This window comes from Myotis nattereri, assembly GCF_964212035.1.
Source record: "Myotis nattereri genome assembly, chromosome: 11".
Classification (NCBI taxonomy): Eukaryota; Metazoa; Chordata; class Mammalia; order Chiroptera; family Vespertilionidae; genus Myotis; species Myotis nattereri.
In genome coordinates this window covers 74,035,297-74,053,495 of record NC_138086.1, presented here as the reverse complement: position 1 = coordinate 74,053,495, position 18,199 = coordinate 74,035,297, and the positions used below count along the sequence as shown (strand labels likewise).

The following is an 18,199-nucleotide window of genomic DNA, read 5'->3' as shown; positions in this document are numbered from 1 at the left end:
AATTTTTGTTTTAATCATGGTGTAATAAAAACTTCAAAAAGCAAACCTGAGGTTCTGCAAATACATTCTTCATATTGTTTATTGGGCCATAGGGGACTTTACTGCCTTCAAAGAGGTGTAACCACTTGCTGGTCATTTCTTCTTCAAACCTAGAAAGAGACCGAAAAAAAGATGCATTTTTATACTCTAAAGAAGGTGTCCGGCCAGTGTGATAGTTGTTGAGCATCAACCTAAAAACCAGGAGTTCATGGTTCGATTCCCAGTTAGGGCACATGCCCGAGTTTCGGGCTCAATCCCTGGTTGGGGGAATGCGGGAGGTGGCCTGTGGATGATTTTCTCATCATTGATATTTCTATTTCTCTCTCCATCTCTATTCCTCTCTGAAATGAATAAAAATATATATTTTTTAGAAAAGGTAACAACTTTATTTCTCATGTGAGCCTCTTTTACAGCAACCAGTAATGGCAGTATTTTCTAGTATCTTTGCTCTTAGTTTTGAGAGAATGTTGCCTATATGAAATGGCTTACATTGCATTGTAGCCAACCAGGTAGAATTCTTGAAAATCCATGATTCCTCCTATTTCTGTCCATATGTACTTTTTAACAGAGATTCCCTTGGAGAAGAGAGATTATGTGAAAAATTGTATTGTTTCAATGTGTCATTGAGTTCCTTATAAAAATAATATCATTGCAATTTTGAGGATATCATATTACTGGGCAAAGTATTTTTTAGGTCTCAGGCATAGAGACTGATATACTATATTACTCCTCAAAACAAAAAAATAAACTAATGTGGTTGTTTTAAAAGAAAGGTACATGTTTTATCACCATTTCATTCACAGTGCATCAGAATTAATAGCCACAAGCATTACTAAAAATAATCTCAGTTACTTATTTATCCATACTGTGACTTACTAATCAGAAAAAAATTAGACATTACTTATAAAGACAGATATCTCAGGTTATCCAACAACACTCAAATTCATTAAAGTCTTTTACCTTTGTTTTGTTTTTAGTATAACTTAAAACGAGTTCATGGGCATAAATGCTTATTTGATTTTCTTCATTTTCTCTTTAAGGAAGGAAAGGGAACCTAATTCATTAATGAAATTTACTGTTTTATATTTCTTCTCTTTTAAAAAAGGACAGAACAGACTTGGATCCTCAAAGACAGTCATAGTTTGTATATATGAAGAACTTTAGAACTGCTAATTGTTAAAATAGCAAATTATTTTTAAAGTAACAATCGAGGTGGAAAGGTTTTTTAAAAGCATTAGCTAAGGTAGATTACTGGCAGCACGTAAATTACTTCACTAGTGCAAATAGAGGAGAAATGTTTAGTATTCAAGGACTTCTATTCAGCGCTCTTACACATAGCTAGAATTCATCTCAGATCTACAGATTCCATGGAAAATTATATTAGAGAAATGGACTTCTTCCATATAGAAAAAAGTGTAAAAACACTATCAATACTTTGAGGACATTTCTCTGATTGCCTTCTAGTAGATACAAAGAAAGAAAAAAAACAAAGTTTGAATTAATGTATTCTCTAAAAGATAGACTACTACATGAACTATAATGTTTACATATTTATATAAAATAATTTACATTATTATTTTACATTAAAATTTCCATATAAATAAGAATCTGATAATTTTTATGTAGGTAATATTACATTTTAGGAATGTAATTAATCCTATTCATGCATCCACTTATTCTACAAACAGCTAGAGAATGTCTTGATTATTGTCTTTAAATATAATGCCTCCCCATTTCTCTCCATTATGAGAAATAAAGATTTTTCATTATAAATTTTAATTACAGATTAGTAATGTTAATTATCCCTATTCAGTACACAATAAAATATCTCACTCCCAAATATTGAAAAATATTCCTTCATGGGAACACCACAATGCAAGATTAAATATCTTGCACTAATCAATCCTTTATATCCATATTTTCTTTTCAATGACTGTTAAAGTCATCTCCTGGCTAAGACTTTCGAGGATTTATAGAGATATGTATCACCAAAATGATGTATGTTGAAAGAATAAAAGAGATACTTCAAATATAGAGCCTTTTCGTTCAGAGTGTTAATTATTTAAGTTTTCATAAACAGAGTGTTATAATGATTAGTCTGCTAAATTTTCCAGACAAGTGCATTTATCACCACTGGGCTCACCCAAGTGGCCTGGAAGATCTACACAGAAAACATATGTCAATAACCAAACAAACCCATAGCTGCAGGCTTGCCAAGAGAAAGCTCGAGGGGATAGTTGAAATTTTAGTATTTATATAAGCTTTTCACCACTGGGCAAAAGAGAGGGATTTATTTTATGTTATGGAAAACAGTGGATGCACTTTGGAAATGAGACAGGAGCGAGGCAGCTTCTGGAGATGCAGTTGTGGCCACTGTTTGCGTCTTTGTGTGGGTGTGGGTGTGGAATTGTTCATAGATGCCTTAAACTCAGAGACAGAGCATGTCTGCATTCCACTGCTCCCAGAGGATATATCAGTCATTTTCTTCTGAAAATCTATCTCTTGATCTAATCTGATGTAGATTCCTTTCCTTTATCTAAGAGGAAAAAAAAAACTTATTAAGCACATGTTTTATTAGCCACAAAAATTCTCCTAAAATTTTATAAAAAGCTGATCTAAATCACAGAGAAACACAATCTGGAAGATAAAACAAGTAGGGTGTCCTTAGATCCAGTTTAGTGATCCTCAAAGCGAGAGCCTCCTCTAGGAAAATCAAAAAAACAATTTGAACTTGGGCCGTGTTGCTCAGTGGTTGAACTTTGGCCTCTGAAGCAGGATGTCACGGTTCGATTCCAGGTCAGGGCACATGCCTGGTTTCAGGCTTGATCCCCAGGGAAGGGTGTACAAGAGGCAGCTTATCGATGATTCTCTCTCATCATTGATGTTTCTATCTCTGTCTCTTCCTCTCCCTCTCTAAAATCAATAAAAATACGTATATCTATATATAAAAAAGACCAATACATACTTAATTGTGAATTTACTAAATTAACTCCTATATTTAGTTGTAGATTTTTTTGAATTTACTTGATGCTGGATTGGGTACTGTTAATCAGACAGCATCATTTAGGTAGATAAAACACAGCTACATTGAGGTTAAATTTCTTGAGTTTAAATTTCTTAACATCAACATTTAACTTTTTAAAAGCCCTCTTCTTTTTGTTATACTGTCCCTATGGTAGGGTTGTAGACTTGCCAACCACAGTTTTCTGAAAATAACTTTTGATATTTGTATAACAAAAACCCATAATATTTTAAGATTTGCACACATTAGTTTCATCCTCTTAACATGCCAACTTTCTGGATGTACAGATGACTAGACCCAGAAAGCTGTGCCTTTAAATTCTAAATAATTTTGTGAAAAAGCTAAGCAAACATCTTACATAGACTTAACAAAAACAATGAAGAATGGCAAAACACATTACACTATAAACCAGTAATAACTGAATATAAAACTTTGAGAAAAGATGCTGTTCACATAACGTAAAGGTTTTTGGAAGTTTATCTCAATATAACAACAATGTTTCCCAAAGATTTTTAAAAGAAAATCTAGGACTTTACCCATGAGAGTCAGTTTTTAAATTATTAAATTTATTTTTTATTTTATTATTGTGAAACCTTTCGAACAAGCCCAAAAGAAGTATATGACTAGAAAACTATAGAAAATAATATAAATACGTTTATCTCTTCACCCACCCACATTGTTAAAATGTTAACGTCTTAGCATATTTGCTTCATATCTTTTAAGAAACAAAATGGTACAGACACAGGCAAAGTCCCTTTTGTACTCTCCTTAACCTCTTCCCCCATTTTTCTTCTCAGAAGTAACCACCATCCAATAAAAGTTCATGTGCATTTCTCTATTCATGTTATTGTATATATTTAGGGTGTGTATCTGTTTGGATGTGTATTTTTAAATTTTATATTGCAACTCACTTTTCTTATTAAACATTTTAATTTCAGGATCTATCCATATTCACAAATGTAGATTTGGTTCATTCATTTTATTATCCACTTGGCATGTTTCTGTGAAATAATTCTAAATTTATTTTTTCTCCTAGCAATGGCACATTATATCCAGTTTCTCTGTTCTATAGGGTTGATTCCCTAAGCTATACACAGAGGTAGAATTCCAGAGTCATAAAGCAGGCATGTCATTAGCTATCTCATATTTTGCCAAATTCCTCTACAAAGTGGTTGATGCCAATTTGTGCTTCCACCAAGCTCCATGTCCTTTGGTGCTTACCAAGTTGTTATTGTCAGACTGAAGTTTTGCCAAACTGATAAAAGTGGTAACTCTAAGTTGCATTTCTCACAAATGGAGAAATTGAACATATTTTCATAAGTTTACAAGCTTTCAGATATTTTTATTTCTATTCTTTCGTTTCTCTTCATATCTTTTGTCCATTTTCCAACTGAACTCTTTTCTTTTTTCCCACCTTTTATTGAATTTATAGAGGGGACACTGGCTAATCAAATTATATAGGTTTCAGGTGCACAATTCTATAAAACATAATCTACATATTGTATTGTGTATTCACCACACAAACAAAGATTCCTTCCATTCTCCATGATCCTCCCTATAACCTCTTCTGCTTCCCCCCACCCTCATTTTCCTCTGGTAATCACCATACAGTTATCTGTGCCTATGAGTTTGTTTGTTGGGGGTTTTTGGTTAATCCCTTCACCTTTTTCACCCAGCCCCAAACCTCCTCCCCTCTGACAGATGTCAATCTGTTCTCTCTCTATGAATCTGTTTCTATTTCATTTGCTGGTTTGTTTTATTCATTAGATTCCACCTATGAGTGGAAATCATATGGTACTTATCTTTCTCTGCCAGGGTTATTTCACTTAGCATAATGGTCTCCAGATCCAGACATGTGTCGCAAAGGGTAAGATTTCAGTCTTTTTTATGGCCAAGTAGTATTCCATTGTGTAAAAATACCACAGCTTTTAATCCACTCATCTACTGATGCACACTTGGGCTGCTTCTAAACCTTGGCTATTGTAAATAACACTACAATAAACATAGGGATGCATATATTTTTTTATAATTAGTGTTTCAGTTTTTTTAAGTATATTTTATTGATTTTTTTACAGAGAGGAAGGAAGAGGGATAGAGATGTAGAAACATAGATGAGAGAGAAACATCGATCAGCTGCCTCCTGCACACCCCCTACTGGGGATGTGCCTGGAACCAAGGTACATGCCCTTGACCAGAATCGAACCTGGGACCCTTCAGTCCACAGGCTGACGCTCTATCCACTGAGCCAAACCGATTACAGCGTAGTGTTTCAGTTTTTAAGATGAATTCCCAGAAGTGGAATAACTAGGTCATGAGGTAGTTCCATTTCCAATTTGTGGAGGGAACTCCACACTGCTTTCCACAGTGGCTGCACCAGTCTGCATTACTACCAACAGTGCACATCTTGGCCAGCACTTACTGTCGGTAGATTTATTGGTAATAGCCATTCTGACAAATGTGAGCTTATATCTCCTTGTCATTTTTAAATATATTTTATTGATTTTTTACAGAGAGGAGGGGAGAGAGATAGAGAGTTAGAAACATCGATGAGAGAGAAACATCGATCAGCTGCCTCCTGCACATCTCCTACTGGGGATGTGCCCGCAACCCAGGTACATGCCCTTGACCGAATAGAACCTGGGACCTTTCAGTCCGCAGGCCAACACTCTATCCACTGAGCCAAACCGGTTTCGGCTCCTTGTCATATTTATTTGCATTTCTCTGATGATAGTGACATTGAGCATCTTTTCATATGCCTAGTGTCCTCTTTGGAGCCCTTCTCAACAGGTACCTTCATTCTCAGAGTCGATGTACCCTATATACAAATCCTTTACTAGTTATATGCATTCCAAATTTCTTCTCCTAGCTTTTTTATTGTCTTTAGCTTTATTTACTTCATTATTCTTTGTCCTTTAAGATTGCTTTTCAAGTTGGTTTAAAAAATAGTATCTATTATGCTAAGTGAAATAAGCCAATGAAAAAAAAATACCACATGATCTCATTTATGGATAATAAAGACCATTATAAACTGATGAACAAAAATAGATACAGAGGCAGAGCAGTATCGAACAGACTATCAAACTACAGAGGGAAGGCCGGGTAGGGTTGGGGTGGGGGGTGGTAAGAGATCAACAGAAGGACTTGCATGCATGCTTATAAGCATAACCGATGAACACAAGAAACTGAGGGGTAGGGGAGGCTGGGAGAAGGTCAACGGAGGAAAAAAAAAAAAGGAGACATATGTAATACTCTTTGTAATACTTTAAGCAATACAAAAATAGTATCTAGCTCATAAGCTTGTCATGAAAAATTAAAGTATTAATATTTAAAGGTGCATTGTACTAGTAAGTGCTACATAAATGCTAAATAAATAAAACTTATGCTAACACTTTTGGCAAGGAGGGACAAGAAATTAAAATAGAAGTTATGGAAATAAAAATTTGGTACAGGGCTACAGTCCATAAATGTATTGCCAATAGGAAAACGTCTCTTTAGACAAATCTAAGTAAAGCCAAACCCAACCAGGGATTCCATAAGACTCAGGCTGGAGTCTACAATGCAGTTAACTATAAACAGACCTGTGACACTTCCATAACCCACAGAGAAACAGCTGGAATTTGTTGGTCGGCGTTTCTACCGTAAACAGAATCATAGATTTAATATTTCCTGTAATTTCCGCAGACCTTATTTCCTCTTAGGTATTTATCTCTACACATTACTGATAAATTATGGTTGAAGTTATCTTTTTTTCCTCCTAGCATTCACTAGCTCTCTCCTTTGTTTGTGTGTCAATTCATAGGCTATACAAAGTATGTAGTAAGAAGAGTATATCCAGGAAACCCAATCACCGCCTTCTAGCTCGGAGTCGCTCAGGACTTTACATACAACTGGCTCTTAAACACAGTGAGACACTTACTAGGCAAAGTAACCACCATCTCTTAAGATCCACACTCATTATTACCACATTAATAATTTCCATCCATACAAATCATCATTCACAGCTCAGAAACACATTCTGTTCTGTATAAATTCAAAATGAAGTGTAGGTGATAGATTATAATGGTTTTTGGCCTGACCAGCTTTGCTATGACTATCTGCACAGTCTGAGCAGCATCACTGCAAACATTATATGGGAAGTCTATAAGGATATTATTCTGCTTATCCCTTTTGTATCTCATAATAATACTGAATAAGATTTGATCTCTGCACTTTTCTGTTACTTTTTTTTCCTATTTTTTTTATTTCAGAGAGGAAGGGAGAGGGAGAAAGAGATAGAAACATCAATGATGAGAGAGAATCATTGATCGGCTGCCTCCAGCACGGCCCCCACCGGGAATAGAGTCCACAACCTGGGCATGTGCCATTGACCGGAATCAAACCTGGGACCCTTCAGTCCACAGGCCGACGCTCTATCCACTGAGCCAAACCAGCTAGAATGTTACTTTTTATTTTTTATATCAAGTTAGCTTTTCCTGAACTTTTAGAAGGAGGCTTGGTTCAAATAGCCTTCCTACCATCACAGAAATCCGTCTTCAGTTTTCTTGTGTGGTGATATATATATATATATATATATATATGGTAACTTGCTTTTCAAAACTTCTTGAGGCTCTTCCCCTCTATTAGGTTTATTTGTACCTTTTCTGTCCTTATGTCTCCTGTCCATTTCCTGCTTAATTTTTATTTCACTAGTTTCTCCAGTGGAGGGTGGTTTTCAAGAAGCTATACTGCCCCAGTCTCTCAGATATTACCAGGAACCCCTTGCACTCCCTTCCTAGTTTTAGTTGCTAAAGTCAAATTTGCCCTGTGCCTTCCAAAGATCACCTGTAGGCTAGTTTGGACTTGTTCTTTGGTCCATTCGAGACCCCAATGCTTTGCTCTATGTTTTCCCTTACAAATGCTCATATCGTGCTTTCTTATGGTTTTTGATGGTTTGTTCCCACTCTTTGGGGTGCAAGTGAGTTCCTTATCATTTTGCTGTAAATGTTTTCCATGATTTTTCCAATCTTGCTCTCTAGTAGCTCTATCTGTTTTTATATGAACATTTGGGAAGATCCATAAACTACGCTGCCTCTGACACCACCATCTTACCTGAAGTTTACTGGTACTATTTTTAAGGTATTTGAAGAAGCTTCCTTATAGACTGCTAGTCAGTTGCCATTTGGAGCTCACAGATACTCATTTGTGATCCAATTTTTATTCTCTTTTCCTGGTCAAATTCAATCTCTTTTCCTTTGACCAACAGGCATCTTTTCATTACTTTTAACCCAGTTGTGCACTATATTAAAACATATCACCTAGGTCAGTGGTCGGCAAACCGCGGCTCGCGAGCCACATGCAGCTCTTTGGCCCCTTGAGTGTGGCTCTTCCACCAAATACTGACTTCTGCGCATGGGCCATGAAGTTTCAATCGCACTGTACGTGCGTGCCCGCACGTGGTATTTTGTGGAAGAGCCACACTCAAGGGGCCAAAGAGCCGCATGTGGCTCTTGAGCCGCGGTTTGCTGACCACGGCCCTAGGTGATTTATGAGGTCCATCTCTTATAGTCCCCAAAGTCAGTTAAAATACACATTTAGACCATCAGCACCACACTAAACATAACCTAAATGCCGACATATGTTAAAAGGGAGCAAAAGACCAGTTTTGCTTTCCTTCATTTTCCTGTTTCAAAACTCCATTTGTAATATATCTCTTCTAAATCTAAATCCATTCAAGAAAGGAAATTTTCAAATGCGGTAGGAAAATCCCCGGCTTCCCGGATTTACCCGTTTCCTCATCTGGTGTCTTCCATGAATGAACAGCCTCAGAAAAGAAAACATTATGTTCCTCTTGTACACAATACACTAAAATGAAAACGGCATAAAGAAAAAAGAGTTATAGGCTATAAAATGCTATATTTGATTTCAAAGGATCCCGAAGGCGAAATGAATTTTACTGGCAATTTCCTCCAGCGCTGGAAACCCAGAAGAACGGTCACCCAGCCTGCCTTCGCGCGGACACGGCGCAGGAAGTGCTCTCCCAGGGTGGACAGTCCTCTCAGCAGCCACTCGCCTCACAATTGGAAATAGCTGAATAAGGACTCCGCTCCCCAGGATTCCTGCTCTTTCTCCATCCTCCCTGGCCCCACCCTCACTAGCCTCCTCCCTTTGATGGAGAGTCTAAGATCCCTCCCAGCTGAAACCAATGCCATAAATGTTAGAAGACAGCGATTCACGTTGATCCCAGAATCCGCCTCTGCAAACGTCCTCCCATGGATCGGTTTTTCTTTTTTTTTACATTTAGTTATCTTTTTATTCTCTTCTAAATAAGGTGAGACTTTGGGGGGAAACTCTGAAGTGACAGAAACCTGGAAAGCTGGTTAAAAGAGCCACCTACTTGTCTTCTCTTTGGTGTCCACAAGGAAAAAAAATGGGAGACCCTTCTAGGGAAAGGGTCCAGCAGTGCCCACAGGGCCCAAGCCCTCCCTTGCCTTCCACTGCATCTTCTCCAGAAACCCCGGGCCAGATTGGACTGCCCCTGGCCATGTCCCTCTCAGAGAAACCTCCCCTGCAATTTGCCACAGATAAACGTTGAGGGGTGGCTGACAGCGTTAACATCTGCAGTGTTCAGAGGAGGGGAGCTCAGAAGTAGCCCTGGCTGCCCCACTTCCTTCTGTCTGAGGGCTCAGAGGTGGCCTTCTCCACTGAACCCTGCAGGCAGAAAGGCTGGCCGCCCCAATGGACACAGGCACAAAGACAACAACCTCCCTGCAGCAGATTCATTTACAACCAGCTGTGCACCAATAGCTCAAGGGCCCTAAAGAGTGATGTGCCCTGGGGGGTCACTTTTGAGTCACTGGGTGACAGAGGTGACTGAGGGTGCCACCTGCCCACAGAAGAGACGACATGCACACAGCGAAACATTCGTTTCCTCTTGCACCTGTAGCAGACACGGGCCCTCTGGCCTCTGGGAAGAGTGATGCTGCCCATGCTGTTGTCTCAGAACCTTCATACTTAGGTTTAAAACAAAACAAAACAGGGAAAGAAAAAGCAAACTGAGCCCTTTGTACTTGTTTCATTTGTTCTCTGGGTGTCAGTCTCTGGTCCGAACTCAGGGTAAATAGTTTCCCTCCAGGCCCCAGCCCCCAGCCAACTAGGCCACAGTGAAACTGGCAGGGGTGGCATCAGGAACTGGCTTCGCTTTTTCCAAGAGGCAAAGCCTAGGAGGGAGCCCCTAGATGTCGTCATCTTTCACTAAAACAGAGGGAGCGTTTGTTTTAAGGTGTTTTTGTTGTTAGTACTTAACGGAAGTCAACATGCCTCATGCTTGCCAAATAAGACGGAGACGTACATTTCATTCACAGAACTCTGTTACACCACACAAGTTAACCACCACCCTCCTATACTGCTGCCCAGCCAGATCCCTACAATTAGTAAACTTATCAAGTGCATCCCATATGCCAGGCACTCTTCTGAGAGTTTTACCTTTGCTACATTCACTCTTTAATTCTCCAACAATTCTAGAAATAAGGATTATTATTACTATCCCAAATTTACAGTAAAAAAAAAAAAATCTGAAACAGAGAAGTCACACAGCTTGCCAAATATCTTACAACTAATAGGACAGGGCAGTATTGAAAGCTGAGCAGTCTAATTCCAGTTTCCACTTAGGTTAACCATGATTCTACTCAGCCTTTCTTGTTCTCTGACAGAAAAAACTGCAGAGGCTGTAGATGTTCTATCCCATGGGCCCTTGACCAACATAAATTCCACAGCAGCGATATACAGACAATTTCAGCCCGCTGCCAGCTTCCCTTCTCAAACTGCTGCATCTCTTCGTGGTATGTGAGCTTTCTCCAACACCCTGGAGTTTGCTGGGCTGCACCTGCAGTGGCAATCCTCAAACAGGGGAAGTAGGAGCTGGCGGATAAATGCGCCCCCCCAGCTTCCCCATCCTCCGGTGAGATGATTCTGAAGAATGTGCCACAGTTTTCGGTATCCCCAGCACAGCGGAGCCCCAGCTGCCCACAATGGCAACCTGCCTGTCAGTGCACCTTCTAGGCCTCTCTCTCCCCAATGTTCGCTCGTATTTCTTGAGAACATTTCCCTAGTAAATTACCTATACCCACGCCCCTGGATCAAGGTCTGCTTTTGGGAAAATCCAAACTAAGATACCTCTCTATGCTATTTTTGAATCACTTTTAAATCTTCTACTAAATTTAAGTAATTACTTAATTAGTTTAAGAATTTAAATAATTTATCTTTAAGCGTACCCTAGATAGTTCCGGTATTAATTATACATTCTGTGATGATTTTATGTTCTGAGCTGAACTAGAGCATGACTTGGGGGAAAATAAAAGAGGCTAGCATGACTTTCCTCCAGGCCACCAGCCAAGCCCAATAGTAGCTGGGAAAGAAAGGGAAGGGAAAATGGCAAAACAATGGAAGAGGAATATGAGACAGGAATTTTAAACTTAATCACTACAAGGTGAGTAAAATTCAGGTCTTTGCCCTACCCCATCAGCCCAACCCCGTGGACTCCCAGCACCAAATTACAAAACTGATTCATTCTCAAGAATATATCTGAAAAGAGTAAGTTCATTAATTAATTTGCTTTTTGGATATGCTCAAAGGGAGTTCTTGGTAGTTAGAAATATAAATCAAACTGAGCTAACAAACTGGAAACTATTTCATGTGCTTAATTAAATCACCCCACCAGTTGTTACTGTGTTTATAGGTCACAGTCATACTCTTCTAATTCCAGGAATACACTTAGGAGATGCTAAGAAAGTGCTGCTGATAATTCACTAATGCTAAGGTGCTGCTATCTTACAGATGAACAATTCAGATTAGGAACACCTTGGGAATGGGAAAAATAAAGGCTATTTTAAAAAGTATCCTAAATGAAACATTACCATTTTAGTTAATTTACTACACTGAATAATAATATTTTAATAATCAGATGTCACATTCAACTGCTACTGTTGCATGAATAAACTGACATATTTAGAAAAATAAGGTAACCAACTATCATAAAATTATTGACATTTCTCTAATATACAGCTTTTGCATGAACTTGTTGCTTTAACATGCTTCGTATGGTTATTGTTAAAAAAAAAAAGGTATGTAAGTTTTATTGAACAATGCAGTAAACAACCATAAAAAGCATGCACAAATTGTTAGTAGTGTCTGCTACTTGTGGCACACACAATTCACTGGTGGACTGTGTTTCATCAAAACCTTCTCTCTCCCGCTAAAAATTGAGAAGTTTTATAGCACACAAACAAAAGACATGGTCCTCTCCCCTCTAAACCAAGTTTACACTTTCCCTTCCAGAGTCAAAGCAAGGAAAATATACAACTTTCTCAATTAATTTATTAGAGAGAAAACTTAACTGAAAATAAGTACACTATACTAGTATAATTATAAAAATTTAGCTTTTTATCCAGAATCATATAAAAGTTAGAAAAAAGTCAAAGATACCTTTTATTTTGATATTCACACAAAGTGAAATTAAGAACATGAACTAATGACAGGAGGAATAAATTCTTCCCTTTATTTTGACCTTTATATTCTGTCCTGTTCTTAGTCCTCAATGACCAAAGGCTTATAATAAAATTTCAGGTTTGTTAACCAACTAGGACAGAGCACAGAATTGTTTGCTTTTGATTATTTTGGAATTGTATTGTTAGCTCTATGAAAAATTGGTGTGTACTGCAAGGTTATTTGTCAATTTTATTAATTTCTTAATTACTATGCTGTTCATATAAGAAAATTTGGAAAAGAAACAGAAATATAAGGATGGGAAAACCAATCTTACTTATGATTCTATCCAGAGACAAAAGTTAATATTTAGCTACACTACCTCCACTGTTGCCATTCCTTTTTGTTGTTGTTACATAATTTTGCATTTTAAAATTAATATTCTATAATAAGTACTCCCTTCCTATGAAAAACTACCAGTAACTTTAATTTTAGTGAATGTACAATATTCCAAAAATAAGTATTTTTCATTCTTACCCCCTTCCCCCCTCCCCTTGGTCAACCGTCAGCATGTTCTCTATAACAATGGTTCTGTTTCTGCTTTGGTTTTTTTTTAATTCACTTATTTTGCTTTATTCGGTTCCACAAAAAGTGTGATCATACAATATTTGTCTACCTCTGTCTGTCTTATTTCTCTTGATATAATGCCCTCTAGGTCCATCCATGTTGTTGCAAATATTCTTTTTACATATCACATCTTCATCTATTGGACATCTAGGTTGCTTCCACGTCTTGGCTATTACTAGCAATGAATGCTGCCATGAAAATAGAGCTGGAGATATCTTTTTAAATTAATGTCTTCATTTTATTCAAATAAATACCCAGATATGGAACTGCTGGATCATTTGGCAGCTCTATTTTTAATTTTTTGAGAAATATCCATACTGTCATCCATAGTGGCTGCACCAACTTACCATCCCACCAACATTGTGTGAGGGTTCCCTTTTCTCACTGACACTTGTTATTTGTTGCCGTATTGAGGATAGCCATTCTAACAACTTTGAAGTGACATCTCATTTTAGTTTTAATTTGCATTTCCCTGATGATGATGAATATCTTTTCATACATTGTTGGCCATTTGTATGTCCTCTTGGGAGAAATGTCTATCAGGTCCTCTGCCCATTTTTTAATTGGATTGTTTTTTTTTTTTTTGGTGTTAAAATATATGAGTTCTTTATATATTTTGGATATAAACCCTTTACCAGATGTATCAATAGCAAATAAGTTCTCCCATTCAGTGTTTGGGGGTTTTTTCATATTATGGATGATTTCCTTCACTGTGAAAAAGCTTTTTAGTTTGAGGTAGTCCCATTTGTTTATTTTTTCTTTTGTTTTCCTTGCTCCAGGATATATAGCCAAAAAGATATTGCTAAGATTATGTCAAAGCTTTACTGCCTATATTTTCCATATGTTTTTAATGTCAGGTCTAACATTTAAGTCTTTAATTCATTTTTAATTTATGTTTTAATATGGTGTAAGTGATTCAATTTTATTTTATATGTATCTGCCCAGTTATTGCCAATACCAGTTATTGAAGAGACTATCTTTACCTCAAGTATACTAATATCCTTGCCTCCTTTGTTATAGATTAATTCAAAATAAGTATTTATTTATTTCCCTAATGCTAGATATTGATGTGCTTTGTGGTACTTCATTACTGTGCACAATTCTGCAAGTGCCTTCATTTTCATTCATCTAAGGAGATTTATGAGGAAATAAAGGATGGATATTTCCAAATAGAATTATTGAGTTAAGAATAGCACTTTCAGGCTCTATATGTCTATTGTGCAATTGCTTTACCTCCAGCAGATCATGAACCTATATGTCTTACTATACATTAGGCAACACTAATTAGTATTTATGTTTAAAAATTAGTGATTAAAACATTGATAATAAAAAGAGAAAGTAATACTTGAGCTATTTTTATTTGTATTCTAGAGGCCCAATACACAAAATCTGTGCAAGGGGCTCGGCCTCACAGCCCTGGCTTCATCTGGAAGGTCATCCGGAAGGACGTCTGGTCTAATTAGCATATTATGCTTTTTTTATTACAGATACTTAATTACTAGGAAGACCAAGTGCTTTTTCATACATCACTTTAACATTAGAATTTCAGTTAATAAAAATTATTTCTTCAAGTTAATTTATTGAGGCTATCGTGGGTTTAATTGGATATATTTGACTGTTCCTTTTATAAAATAACTACCATCATCTTGGGTTATTGTTAGAAATATGTTCCCCACCTTTTTTTGTTTTCAATTTATTTATGGTGTTAAAACATTGGAGTTGTTCTAATATATAGGAGGGATTGTCATCTTTAACACTTAAAAAATTTAGTCTACTTATTCTTGAAGATGAACTTTCGAATTTGTTAAGTTTCAAAAATTACCCTGTTGAAATGGTGTTTAAAGTTTTGTTAAAATATTAATGAGAAAAATTGACAACTTTACAATATTGAGTCTACCTAGCCAAGAAAATTTTATAGTTCTTTCATGCAGGTCCCATACATATCTTATTACCATTGTCCTTAAGTATTTTGTACTTGATGTCACTGCTGTTTCCCACACATGCAATCTCTCCATTACATTTTTGGATTGTATAGGAAAAATGCTGTTTTCTGTACACTGCTTTTGTATTTAGTACATGCTTAACTCCATTAGTTATAAATTTTTCTTAAATGTATTATTGTTTAAAAAAGGTTTTTTTCTCACTTGAAGATATGTTTACTGATTTGAGAGAAACATCGATGTTCGAGAGAAACATTAGTAGGTTACCTGCCCACACATACCCCAACTGAGGATTGAACCCACAACCTCGGTATGTGCCCTGACCAGAATCAAACTCTCAACCTTCTGGTGTACGGAACGACGCTCCAACCAAATGAACCAGCAAGCCAGTGCATATTCTTTAGTATTATATGTAGTGCCACTGTAAGTAGACTCTTTAATCTAAGAAATGTAATTGTTTTAGTGAACAACCTGTACTTGTTAGTGTGCATTCAGAGATCAACTTTATTCTCTCTCCAAAATTCCATCCCACTCTTTGGATTTAGTATTTCCCAAACCCTAGAAAAATATTGTGACTATCTCATCACCTTTCCCATCTTTCTTAGGTAATGAATATGTAGGCTTTTTGTTCTTATATTAAAATAAGTCAGTCTAATACAAGAATGACATCAGTAAAATTCAAAACTCCTATGTAAATTCAACTCCTAGGTTTCCTATAATGTTAATACCTGAAATAAGTTCTACTATGTTATCATTATATGTTATCCTATATAATAAAAGCCTAATATGCTAAGTGTCTGGTCGGCCATTCAACCAATCAAAGCATAATATGCTAATGATATGCTAAGGCCGCTCAACCGCTTACTATGACATGCACTGACCACCAGGGAGCAAACGCTCTGACCGGTAGGTTAGCTTGCTGCTGGGGTCCGGCCAATCGGGACTGAGTGAGATGGGCCAGACACACCCTAGAGCCTTCCCATGGTCCCTCCCCAGCTGGCCAACCTCCCACGTCCATCCCTGGTCCCAACAGTGCACTTGTGGGGTCCCTCGGCCTGGCCTGCATCCTCTCACAATCCAGGACCCCTCAAGGGATGTCGGAGAGCTCGTTTCGGTCCCATCCCACAGGCCAGGCCGAGGGACCCCACTAGTGCATGAATTCATGCACCGGGCCCCTAGAATATAAATATATTATAATAATACTAGGGGCCCAGTGCACGAAGATTGGTGCACTGGGAGGATGGGAGGGTGGAGGGGGGGTCCCTCAGCCTGACCTGCACCCTCTCCAATCTGGGAGCCCTCAGGGGAGCCCTCTCCAATCCAGGAGTTTCTGTCTGTCTTTGCAATCATATGAGCAAATTGTCTGAGACCCCCAACCCAGTTTGGTTTGTTGCTCACAGAATAATAGAGGCTTTTTTTTTTTCTTTGCTTCATTGGTGGAGATTTCCTGGAAGTTTTAGGATATCTTCCCTTTAATTTTTCCTAGACACTCTGATTTTACTTATGTCTCTCACCTTTGCTTTCCCTCCATCCCCAACCGCAACAGTACTTGCTCCAGGTTCACTTTGCTCTAGTGTCTAGGAGAGCCATCTCCCACCAGAACTATGATTCCCAGCATTCCTGGTGCTCCCCATGCTCTGGGCTTCTGCTTCCGGTCCTGGAGCTGCCACCAAAACTACAATTCCCAGAATTCCTGGTGCTCCCCACGCTCTGGGTTTTCCCCGACCAAGGAAGCCAGGTCCCCTCAAGCTGTTGGCTCTCCCACTCTGCTCTGTGTATGTAAATTACTCACCATCTTTGTTGGGTTAATTTACATACTCACTCCTCAATGGCTGGTGGGTGTGGCTGTGAGTATGGCTGGGAGTGTAGCAGAGGGACAGTTAATTTGCATGTTTCTCTTTTATTATATAGGACTAGAGGCCCGGTGCACAAAAATTTGTGCACTCGGGGGGGGGAAGGGGGGTTCCTCAGCCCGGCCTGTACCCTCTCGCAGTCTGGGACCCCTCGGGAGGTAACGACCTGCTGACTTAGGCCTGCTCCCGGGTGGCAGAGGGCAGGCCCAATCCCTAGGTGCAGCCCCTGGTCGGGCTCAGAGCAGGGCTGATTGGGGAGTTGGGGCGCCGCCCCTGTCATGCACAGAGCAGGGCGGATCGGGAGGTTGCAATGCCACCCTCAGTCATGCTCAGGGTAGGGCCGATTGGGGGGTTGGTGCACCACCCCCTGTCACACTCAAGGCAGGGTCGATGGGGAGGTTGCGGCACCACCCCCTGTCCTGTCATGCACAGAGCAGGGCCAATCAGGGGGTTGGGGCGCTGCCCCCTGTCACTCACAGAGCAGGGCCCATCAGGGGGGTTGGGGCTCCGTACCCAGTCACACACAGAGCAGGGTCGATCAGGGGGTTGGGGAGCTCCCCCATGTCACGCACAGAGCAGGGCCCATCAGGGGGTTGGGGAGCTCCCCCCGTCACTCACAGAGTAGGGCCAATAGGGGAGTTGGGGCACCGCCCTCTGTCACACAGAGCAGGGTGGATCAGGGGGCTTGGGCGCTGCCCCCTGTCATGCTGATCCCGGTGCCGGGAGGCCTCACTGCTCCGCTGATCCCGGTGTTGGGAGGCATATTACCCTTTTACTACATAGGATAGAGGCCTGGTGCATGGGTGGGGGCCGGCTGGTTTGCCCTGAAGGGTGTCCTGGATCAGGGTGGGGGTCCTCACTGGGGTGCCTGGCCAGCCTGGATGAGGGGATGATGGCTGTTTGCAGCTGGTCACACACCCTTCAGGGTGGGGGTCCCCACTGGGGTGCCTGGCCAGTCTGGGTGAGGGGCTAAGGGCTGTTTTCAGGCTGGGGGTGACTGAAGCTCCCAACTGCTCCTTTTTTTCTTTTTTATTCTGGGCCAGCTTTAGCTTTGAGGCTCCAGCTCTTAGGCATCTGCTCCTGAAAGCAGGTATCTGATTTGTTTCAGTTCTCAACTCCAGCTCTGAGATCCCAGCCGGCTGAAAGCTGGTTTCTGGGCATCTATATTTGTTACAATGTTTGAAACTGCAGGATCAGAGACCTGCAGCAGCCGGCAGGGAAGGTTGGTTTTCTCTGTCACTGAAGCAAGCAAGCCTCAT

General features: G+C 39.4%; 1 protein-coding gene across 3 annotated transcripts in view; it reads right to left on the bottom strand.

Moving 5' to 3' along the window:
- The window catches only part of SUGCT (succinyl-CoA:glutarate-CoA transferase), a 554,158-nt gene that overhangs the window by 310,452 nt on the left and 225,507 nt on the right, over positions 1–18,199 (bottom strand). For all 3 annotated transcript variants that reach the window (XM_081101832.1, XM_081101833.1, XM_081101831.1), the window contains one exon: positions 47–149. In XM_081101832.1, the coding sequence (XP_080957958.1) occupies positions 47–149 (103 nt within the window). The remainder of the gene's footprint in view (positions 1–46; positions 150–18,199) is intronic.